The sequence below is a fragment of the Hyla sarda genome, unplaced genomic scaffold, assembly GCF_029499605.1.
Source record: "Hyla sarda isolate aHylSar1 unplaced genomic scaffold, aHylSar1.hap1 scaffold_552, whole genome shotgun sequence".
NCBI classification, from domain to species: domain Eukaryota; kingdom Metazoa; phylum Chordata; class Amphibia; order Anura; family Hylidae; genus Hyla; species Hyla sarda.
In genome coordinates, this window is record NW_026610564.1 from 215,373 (window position 1) to 226,669 (window position 11,297).

An 11,297-nucleotide genomic window follows, 5' to 3' on the forward strand; every position below is an offset into this window, starting at 1 on the left:
AGGATTGCCGACAGCCTTGCCCTTGTGAGAGACACGGTCCATTACATCCAGGACCGTGGGGGCCGCGCCGCCCTGGTCAGCTTAGATCAGGAGAAGGCGTTCGACCGTGTCTCCCACGCATTCATGGACAGGGTTTTGCGCAGGCTGGGTCTGGGGAAGATGTTTTGCTCTTTTGTTAACGTTATGTATTTTGACATTTACAGCACGGTGTTGGTGAACGGCTGGAAGACTGACCCCTTTCCTATTCTTTCAGGGGTTAGACAAGGCTGCCCTCTTTCACCTCTCCTTTTTGTTTGTGTTATAGAGCTCTTCGCTGAGACTATCCGGCAGAATGGAGAGATCAGAGGGATCACCGCACCAGGACCAGATCGCCACGAGGTCAAGTGCTCGCTCTACATGGACGACGTGACCGTCTTCTGCGCTGACCAGCGTTCGGTGACTGCACTCGTCCAGACCTGCGAGGACTTCGGCAGAGCTTCGGGGGCAAAAGTCAACTGCGGGAAGTCGGAGGCCATGCTCTTCGGGGAATGGCACCTGGCTTCTTCCGCCCCCTTCCCCTTTACTATTAAGCCGGACTTCATTCAAATTCTTGGAGTCTGGTTCGGGAAGGAAGGAGCGGCCCTTAAGTCTTGGCAAGACCGACTAGGAAGGATAAACTCGAAGATCGGACTGTGGAGCTCCAGAAAGCTCACGATGGAAGGCAAGGCACTTGTCCTGCGGAGTGAAGTTTTGCCTGTGCTCCAATATACCGCACAGGCCTGGCCTCCCCATACCACCGTTTGCAAGGCCATCACCCGGACAGTGTTTGGCTTCGTCTGGGGCAAAATGGACAGAGTCAAGAGGACCGTGATGTACAAGGAACCCCGCAAGGGTGGGAAGGGAATACCCGACATCCCCGCTCTGCTGAGGGCCTCCTTTGCATGTGTCACGGTGCAGCGGACTCTTGTAGAAAAGACTGGCTCAGCGGGCAGGTCCATGTCTCGCTTGCTTCTCATGCCCCTCTGGAGACAGCTGGGCTGGGACAAGTGGGACAGCTCCATCCCTTACAACTGGAACACTCCCTGGTTCTATGGGGATGTTGTCCGGTTTGTGAGGGAGCACCAGCTGGAAGGACTGAAACCAGACCTATGGAAGCCAAAGACAATCCACAAGCTCATCCGAGCTAAGGACTCGACCGAGCTGGTTCCGGGACTCCCCGCAGCCACTGCAGAGACAGTTTGGAACAATGTGGCCTCAAAGCGGCTTACCAATGGACACAAGGACTTGTCGTGGATGGCCGTCATGGGAGGTCTCTCTCTCAGGTCATTCATGCATGCCCGCAACCTGTGCAAGACCCGGTACTGCCCCCGTTGCCCCTACGTGGAGGAAACATCTTTCCACGTGTTTTGGCAGTGCCCCTTTGCACAGGGTCTGTTGGACGCCCTAGAACAGGAACTCAGAGACTCAGTGCCCAGGAGCTGCCTATCGTACCATTCGGTGCTTTACGGCCTGTTCCCTGGGACCCACGACGTGGAGGCCATCCAGGAGGCCTGGCGCCTTATGAACTGTTTTAAGGACGCAGTGTGGCTTGCCAGGAACCGCCTCGTGATCAACAGGGAAAACATGTCCGTCCGGGACTGCCGCAGGTTCATCAAGAACCTGCTTAGAGACTATTCCATCTTGGACAGCTCGGCCGTTGATGAGGAAGAAGAGGAGTGAAGACCCCTCTCCTTCTCCCATGTCTCCCTGAAGATACAGCCCAACAGTTTGGCCCTGTGATCCGCCCCCTCCCTACCCCCACATAGTCGCCCACACCCCTACCCCGATCACAGATTGTATTATTTGGTTTTTGTTTGATCTCTTGTGCCTTTATATTGCAGGATTGAGCTGAATGTTAGAGTAGCATGGTGTGCGATGTATAGCTTAGGGAACCTTTGCTGTGTATTGTACTATCATGCTTTGTGTGACTGTAATTTATTGTACGACTTGTAATGACTGAACGGAAAATAAAGCTCTTTCAATCAAAATTACTCTATTGCAGTCTCTGCTCATTAACCCCTAATTCTCCTGAGAAGTCTCGTTGAGAGCAGGAAGGGGAATTACAAAAGTATACAATGTAACAACAATGTATTAATAAGAATAAACAAATGAATAAATAACTAATGTATCAACGTGGAAACTAACAGACAGGAGTCCATCATAAAGAGTGAATAAGATGTGTTGGTCCTGGAGAGACTGCACAAAACAAAGAATTTATTACTTTATAATGTTACCCCGTTGTGGATGGGCTGTGGGTCTGGTGTCATCTATACAATACATGACACGGACATTCTGTAACACAGTAGGTGACATGTCCCTAATGTACATGGGCCGTGACGTCATCGGTCCATCTGCACATTTACAATGGAAGTATAAATGACATCATTCTATCAGAGACAGGAGGATTTATGGTTATACTTATACCGTGTTATATCCCGTTCCGAACCTGTAGGGTGGAGTCTAGTTTGTGGACTAAGCCTGTTACATTTGTATGAATTCACATTGTTATCTATATAAACCATTTATATTAATATGATACATTATCATTCCGTGCATTGTATGAGGTAAACATAATATTTTATTACATTATTAATTAGAAGATAATAAAGAAGAAGAGTTTTATTGTCCGCCCGGCTGGAGTTCCTCTTGGATGTCGGCAGTCTGATGCTTGCTGTGCGGCTCTCCACCTTTCCCGAGCACAGGAGCTGGGATTCAGCAGGCGGACTGGCTTCATACAATTGTTGTGTGGAATACAAATATGACATGGAAGTATCAGTGCAGCGGCCGGGATAGGGCTTTCTCTCCCAGGTATAATGTTCTCTGTTATCAGGACCATATATACAACCAATATATGAATCCCCGATGTCATCCTGGTAATGTACAAGCAGGTCCTGTAATGGAGATAATCTGTGAGAGATATCACAAAAGGATCCTCGGGGTCATCACTTAACAGACGAGGGATTTGGGGATAGAAGACATTCTGTGAGGGGGAAGGATCCTACAGAGAATACGGAGTCTCTTGTATCTGGATCAGGATTCTGACTTCTTTGTTCTCTTCACTTCTCCTTCCATCTTCAGCCCCTCTGACCCCCGTCACTGCTCTCCGCTCCCTCCGCTCTGTCCTCGCCGGTTCCCGCTATCACTGTCTCCTTTCTCACCGCTGAGCAGCCCGGACACGATCCTCCGACCCGACCACTTCTACTTCCAGAGCTTCAGTCGAGGACCGGGTTATATCTTATAACTGCGGCATCTCCTTCCTCAGTTCCCGGCCCGAACACTCCCCGAAGCCGGATCAGCTGTGACAGCTCCTGCCCGGTGGCTTCAAAACACGTTGGAGATTACAAAGAATAACAACAGGGAGATCACATAATTCCCCATCATGGAGAATCTGTATCCCCTTCCCCCTGACCTCCGGCACAGCCGGGATGTGAGAGAATATCCCCAGGGGGTAGGAGCCCCAGCTCTATGTCCAAATCCTCCTCCTCCCCCCCGCACCCGGGCCAAGTGCTCTCTGCAGACATGAGGAGACATCTGCGGGTGTTATGGGTCGGGAAGCTGTAAGGAAGATGAAGGAGAGAACAGTCATCACATCTACTTGTAGACAACTCCCCCCATCATCTCCGGGTCAGTAAATGGACACGTTGTCCGTATTATATCTATATATCGGGACAGGGAGCTGGCAGTGAGCGGAGGCGCCGCCTGTGTTACCCTCCGGGGCTCTCAGCAGCTCCAGGCCGTCTCCGCATCGTGCAATCAGCTTCCTGGACGGTAGATGTTGTAGTAAAGATCCGTGTGATGGTGACCGGTGCCGGGAATAGAAGGAACGATCCCCAGCAGCAGATTTATATTCCCGGATACACAGTGATGTGCAGATCGGGAAGACTGTGGCGGAGATCCCGGGGCCTCCTCCCGGCTCCTCCCCGGCACCTCCGATAATGACGGGTATAAACCGTTAGGGGGGATGTTAGGGAGGAGGAAGACACGGAGAAGGGGATCTCTCCTGTCCGGTTCTAGCCGGTAAAGATATTTTATCCCGGGCAGGGAAGCACAAGGTTGTAGCGGAACTTCGGCCGGGTCCAGACGGGTTGGGGCGGGGCCTGTTCTCTGTGTCAGCCAATAGCAGCTCCGGACGGTGACATCTCAGCAGCCAATCATTGCGCAGCCGCTGTACATATAAGAGGCGCCAGCAGCTCCGGTCTCAGCATTTATCCTTCACGATATTTCTGTAGTTGTGATTTATAAGATGGCAGAAACCGCACCAGCCGCTGCTCCTCCCGCCGAACTTACCTGGCAGGGGAGATACCATGATCGCTACGGTCTGAAGAACTCCAAGCATTGTGGTAGAGATTTTGCGTAGTACGATTGCAGTACTTTTCGTTCTTATTAGAACCGCATTTCTCTAGAGCATACCACCTGAAGATCGTCTCCTGCCTGCCTCGGAACATCTGAAGAAGGAGAAGATCTTGAAGACTGCAGCTCCGGAAGAAGCCGACGAAGAACCTGGAAGAAGGGAATCGGCGGTGAATTCCGGAACAGCGGCGAAGAGGAAGGCGGCGCAGAATCTTTTCGAAGAAACTCGCTGCCTCTGGAGAAGGATTTGCATAGCTCCTCCCACCGGGACCGGATCTGCATAGCTCCTCCCACCCGGGAAAGAAGACTTTGCGAAGCCTCTCTCCACAAGCAAGCAAGGAAGCGGAAAAGAGCCTGCTGGAAGAAGCCATGGCCTCAACCAGCAAGTCCACCCAGGAGGCTGCAGGGCAAGGCCTGGAGGTCCAGCCCCAACCACAGCAAGCTTCAACCTCCACCACGGCAAGGCAGAAGGGCGGCAGAATTCCTAACCTGGAAGCTCCAACCCTGGAGCCCTGGATGAGGCAGACTGTTGCCTTGAAGCTCAAGCCCGTGGACGGAAGGGTGCCGGACATGTCCCACGACGTGTTCTGCAAGAAGATGCTGGCGGATCAAGGCTTCCCCACGGCTGACACCCTGGGAATAGCAACCTTCTTTTCGGGAATCTTCTACATCACCTTTGCCACCATTGGGACCTGTAGAAGATACTGGGAGGTGGTGAAAGCGGCGAGTCCCGAATCCCCTTTCTCTCGCTTTGTGGGCAACTGCCTTATTCAAAGAGAGGAGAGGCGGGTGACGGTCTCAATGCGGAACCCACACACCCCAGGCACGGACATCTCGACCTTCCTGAAGCGCTTCTGCACCGTGGTGAGGGAGCCCACCCGCATCCTGAACTCACTCGGATACTGGACCTGCAAGTGGTCTGTGGTCGTCAGACTCAACAAGAACCCTGCTTCTCCAGACGGACTACAGCACCTGCCAACGACATTTTCCTTGGGCAACTCCACAGGACTTATCTTCTACCCGGACATGCCGCAGACCTGCAGGAGATGTGGCAAGATGGGCCACGAGGGCAAGGACTGTACGGAGGATGCCTGCAGGTATTGCCGTGTGACAGGTCACACGACCAAGGACTGCCCCAAGAGCAAGACCTGCAACCTCTGCGGACTGGCAGCCCACAGCTACAAGGACTGCCCCCAGAGGGAGAGAACATGGGCATCTGTGGCAGCGAGAGCACCGAAGCCAGCCCCAGCTCCGGAGCCAACACCACGGATGGCCAAGCCGACCAAGGAGGGTAAGAAGGCGAAAGCCACCACCCCTGCCCCGTCCCGCCCCTCCCCTGCCCCTTCCGCCCCATCCCCTACCCCTCCCGCCCCATCTCCTGCCCCATCCCGCCCCACCCCCCACCCCTGCCCCATCCCGTCCCACCCCTGCCCCATCCCGTCCCACCCCTGCCCCATCCCGTCCCACCCCTGCCCCTCCTGCCCCATCCCGCCCCACCCCTGCCCCCCGTACCCCACCCCGGCCCACCCCTGCCCCCCGTACCCCACCCCGGCCCACCCCTGCCCCGTCCTCCCCTGCCCGGCCCACCCCTGCCCCGATCACCCCTGCCCCGTCCTCCCCTGCCCGGCCCACCCCTGCCCCGTCCTCCCCTGCCCGGGCACTCTCTCCTGCCCCCCGCCCCACCCAGCCTCCTTTCTCTCCTGGCCCAGCAGCACCTAACCCCCCTCCAGCTGCTGGTGCCCGCCCTTCGGAGGACTTTCCTGTGCTTCCTCCCCCAGGTACCATACATAGGAAGAGGAAAGGAAGGGACAACGTATCAGAAGAGTCCCACAAAAGAAAGATAATCGAGACCTGCGAGACCCCTCAAGCTTCAGATGAGGAGGAGGAGATGGAGCAGGTCTGCGAGAGCCTTGAGGCTTCAGAAGGAGAAGAGGTGATGGAGCAGGCCCAAGCGGAGCAGGTCCAAGCAGAGCCAGTCCAAGCTCAATCTATGGAGGAGCTGCTGCAGGACCCAGAGGTTAAGAAAATCCTGGACACTCCGTCCAACACGGTCTACGACGAGTTCTTGGAAGGGCGCTACGAGAAGCCACAGGAGCCGACAGGCGCCAGAGAAGAGGACCCGTCCGACCAGACTGGTAACTAGTATCAGAACTAACCTCTCTCTTTATTCCCATGGCTGATCTCAACATCTTCTGCATTAATGTGAGGAGTATTAGAGCTTGGTTTAGATTTCAGACTGTTCTTACGTTCTTAGATTCCCAGAGGTGTGATGTTTACATGTTGCAGGAATGTGCTTTGTCTGCTTCTAGGTCTTACAACCATCTGGCCAGGCAGTGGCCTCACGGCCCTTCCTACTGGTCTGGTGGGGGCGACAATAGGTCTGCGGGGGTGGCCATCCTGATCAGGGGAGGTAACTTTGCACTTGATTCCGTCCGGGAGCTCGTCTGTGGCAGACTTCTTGTCGCAGACGGTTCCTGGGCGGGTGAGCCCGTGCGGCTCATCAACGTGTATGCCTCCCCTGAGAGGGATGTCCGACTGGAGGTTCTCCAGGCCCTGCGGGCTGAACTCGCCACCACTAGAGCAGTAGTGTTGGGTGGTGACTTCAACTGCCCCATTGAGGTGGACGGGCGCAGTTCTGGCACATCCGCCAACCTGGACGTGACGTCTAAACTGCTGATTGAGATGGTGACGGAGGCATCCTTGCAGGACGTTGTCGGGTCCATCGGGAACGGCTCCGTAAACTATACGTGGAGCCGCCCCGATGGCTCGCTCCGTTCTCGGATAGACTTCATCTTCACTTCGAGAGCAGTCAGAAAGGTGTCGTACTCTATGGTCCCCTGCTTCTTCTCTGACCACAGGGCCATTCGATTCCGGGGGACTCTGGGCCATGGATTCCCACCTGGCCCGGGCTCCTGGAAGTTGAATTGTGCCCTGTTGGAGCAGAGGGAGGTCATGGAGGAACTTAGGGATGCTTACCTTGTATGGCGAAATGACAAATGTCTGTTCAAGTGCATCAGCGATTGGTGGGAATATGTTAAAGTCGAACTCCGTTGTTTCTTTCAGGCAAAAGGTAGACAACAGGCGTGTGCGAAGAAGTGGGACTTGAGGAAACTGCAGCGCGAGCTGCGGTCCCTGCAGGACCTGCTCCAGTGTGGCTGGGACGTCAGGGAGGAGCTGGAGGAGACCAAAAAGAGCTTGAAAAGGCACTTTGAGGAGGAATCCAAGCGAATCGTCTTTCGTTCCAAGGTGGAGAACCTGGAGAAGGGTGAGAAATGTAACTCTTTCTTTTTCAGGAAGCTCCATGCCGGCCACACGCCCCTGACTGAGCTACGAGATGAGACCGGACACATGAGGAGCGGCAAGGAGGAAGTGATGGGGGTCGTCCACGACTTCTACAGCAACCTCTACGCCCCCAAGTCATCCGACCCCGAAGCCGCCGAGAGGTTCCTGTCAGGTGTCACTAACGTTGTTGATCCCGCAGGTGCGGCGGCTATGGACGATCCCTTGATGGTGGGGGAGCTGCTCTCTGCCGCTAAATCCTTTAAGCCCGGCAGGACCCCGGGCAGTGACGGTCTCCCGGCCGAGCTCTACGTAGCGCTGGGTGACCTGATCTGTCCGGACCTGTTGGAGGTGTACGAGGAGATGGTGGTGGGGGGCAGAATGCCTCCGTCGTTGAGGGAAGGGATGATCACGATCTTGTATAAGCGGAAGGGGGAGAGATGTGACCTGAAAAACTGGCGTCCCATCTCTCTCCTGAACGTGGACTACAAGATCCTCGCCAAGGTGCTGGCCAACAGGCTGAAACCTGTCATGGGGCAGATCGTCCATCCGGACCAGACCTGCAGCATTCCTGGCCGCAGGATTGCCGACAGCCTTGCCCTTGTGAGAGACACGGTCCATTACATCCAGGACCGCGGGGGCCGCGCCGCCCTGGTCAGCTTAGATCAGGAGAAGGCGTTCGACCGTGTCTCCCACGCATTCATGGACAGGGTTTTGCGCAGGCTGGGTCTGGGGAAGATGTTTTGCTCTTTTGTTAACGTTATGTATTTTGACATTTACAGCACGGTGTTGGTGAACGGCTGGAAGACTGACCCCTTTCCTATTCTTTCAGGGGTTAGACAAGGCTGCCCTCTTTCACCTCTCCTTTTTGTTTGTGTTATAGAGCTCTTCGCTGAGACTATCCGGCAGAATGGAGAGATCAGAGGGATCACCGCACCAGGACCAGATCGCCACGAGGTCAAGTGCTCGCTCTACATGGACGACGTGACCGTCTTCTGCGCTGACCAGCGTTCGGTGACTGCACTCGTCCAGACCTGCGAGGACTTCGGCAGAGCTTCGGGGGCAAAAGTCAACTGCGGGAAGTCGGAGGCCATGCTCTTCGGGGAATGGCACCTGGCTTCTTCCGCCCCCTTCCCCTTTGCCGTTAAGCCGGACTTCATTCAAATTCTTGGAGTCTGGTTCGGGAAGGAAGGAGCGGCCCTTAAGTCTTGGCAAGACCGACTAGGAAGGATAAACTCGAAGATCGGACTGTGGAGCTCCAGAAAGCTCACGATGGAAGGCAAGGCACTTGTCCTGCGGAGTGAAGTTTTGCCTGTGCTCCAATATACCGCACAGGCCTGGCCTCCCCATACCACCGTTTGCAAGGCCATCACCCGGACAGTGTTTGGCTTCGTCTGGGGCAAAATGGACAGAGTCAAGAGGACCGTGATGTACAAGGAACCCCGCAAGGGTGGGAAGGGAATACCCGACATCCCCGCTCTGCTGAGGGCCTCCTTTGCATGTGTCACGGTGCAGCGGACTCTTGTAGAAAAGACTGGCTCAGCGGGCAGGTCCATGTCTCGCTTGCTTCTCATGCCCCTCTGGAGACAGCTGGGCTGGGACAAGTGGGACAGCTCCATCCCTTACAACTGGAACACTCCCTGGTTCTATGGGGATGTTGTCCGGTTTGTGAGGGAGCACCAGCTGGAAGGACTGAAACCAGACCTATGGAAGCCAAAGACAATCCACAAGCTCATCCGAGCTAAGGACTCGACCGAGCTGGTTCCGGGACTCCCCGCAGCCACTGCAGAGACAGTTTGGAACAATGTGGCCTCAAAGCGGCTTACCAATGGACACAAGGACTTGTCGTGGATGGCCGTCATGGGAGGTCTCTCTCTCAGGTCATTCATGCATGCCCGCAACCTGTGCAAGACCCGGTACTGCCCCCGTTGCCCCTACGTGGAGGAAACATCTTTCCACGTGTTTTGGCAGTGCCCCTTTGCACAGGGTCTGTTGGACGCCCTAGAACAGGAACTCAGAGACTCAGTGCCCAGGAGCTGCCTATCGTACCATTCGGTGCTTTACGGCCTGTTCCCTGGGACCCACGACGTGGAGGCCATCCAGGAGGCCTGGCGCCTTATGAACTGTTTTAAGGACGCAGTGTGGCTTGCCAGGAACCGCCTCGTGATCAACAGGGAAAACATGTCCGTCCGGGACTGCCGCAGGTTCATCAAGAACCTGCTTAGAGACTATTCCATCTTGGACAGCTCGGCCGTTGATGAGGAAGAAGAGGAGTGAAGACCCCTCTCCTTCTCCCATGTCTCCCTGAAGATACAGCCCAACAGTTTGGCCCTGTGATCCGCCCCCTCCCTACCCCCACATAGTCGCCCACACCCCTACCCCGATCACAGATTGTATTATTTGGTTTTTGTTTGATCTCTTGTGCCTTTATATTGCAGGATTGAGCTGAATGTTAGAGTAGCATGATGTGCGATGTATAGCTTAGGGAACCTTTGCTGTGTATTGTACTATCATGCTTTGTGTGACTGTAATTTATTGTACGACTTGTAATGACTGAACGGAAAATAAAGCTCTTTCAATCAAAAAAAAATAAGATGGCAGAAACCGCACCAGCCGCTGCTCCTCCCGCCGAACCGGCCGCAAAATCCAAGAAGCAGCCGAAGAAATCAGCCGCCAAGAAAAGCCACAAACCCTCCGGTCCCAGCGTGTCCGAGCTGCTCGTTAAAGCCGTGTCCGCCTCTAAGGAGCGCAGTGGGGTGTCTCTGGCCGCCCTGAAGAAGGCTCTGGCTGCCGGAGGATACGATGTAGACAAGAACAACAGCCGCCTGAAGCTGGCCATCAAGGGGCTGGTGACCAAGGGAACCCTGCTCCAGGTGAAAGGCAGCGGCGCCTCCGGATCCTTCAAGATCAACAAGAACCAGCTGGAGACTAAGGACAAGGCGGCCAAGAAGAAGCCGGCGGCTGCGGCCAAGAAGCCTGCAGCAGCTAAGAAAGCGACCAAATCCCCTAAGAAGCCAAAGAAGGCTCCGAGCGCGGCCAAGAGCCCGAAGAAAGCCAAGAAGCCTGCAGCGGCCAAGAGCCCGAAGAAAGCCAAGAAGCCTGCAGCGGCCAAGAGCCCCAAGAAGCCGAAGGCTGCTCCCAAGAAGGTGACCAAGAGCCCGGCTAAGAAGGCGGCCAAACCCAAAGCTGCCAAGAGCCCGGCTAAGAAGGTGACTAAAGCCAAGAAGAGCGCGGCTAAGAAATAATCGGGAGCCTCGTCCTGTACTTATCCCACAAAGGCTCTTTTCAGAGCCACCACCTCCTCCAGACAGAGCTGTACGATCAATGCCCGCCCGTGTAACCCCCGGGATACATAAAGGATATAATACAGTGATATAAATCTATATTATCACTTTATTATATTTTATCAATCCCAATACATCTGCCTTTACTAGTTCTAGATCCCCTTATGAACACTCAGCTGAGTCTGTTCTGTAACCAATCATAGTTGTATCTTTCTGCCGCTGTAACACTTGTAGGGTCAGCGCTTGGGGGAAATATAATTATTGTTACAAATCGGCAACAAAAAGATTATAAATCTCTCCACCAGGTGTCACTATTGTAACACATTGTAGATCCTATGTATAAACTATAAGGATTTACACTGCTGT

At 54.5% G+C, this 11,297-nt stretch overlaps 1 protein-coding gene across 1 annotated transcript; it reads left to right on the forward strand.

The window, feature by feature from the left end:
- The first annotated feature begins 10,241 nt into the window (after positions 1–10,241).
- LOC130339771 (histone H1B-like) lies at positions 10,242–11,075 on the forward strand. Its single transcript, XM_056554068.1, has one exon. The coding sequence runs from the start codon at positions 10,242–10,244 to the stop codon at positions 10,890–10,892; it is 651 nt and encodes a 216-aa protein (XP_056410043.1). The 3' UTR covers positions 10,893–11,075.
- The last annotated feature ends 222 nt before the right edge of the window (positions 11,076–11,297 follow it).

Excerpts from the sequence above, each read along its gene's own strand:
- LOC130339771 (XM_056554068.1), top strand. The coding sequence starts at position 10,242 with ATGGCAGAAACCGCACCAGCCGCTGCTCCTCCCGCCGAACCGGCCGCA.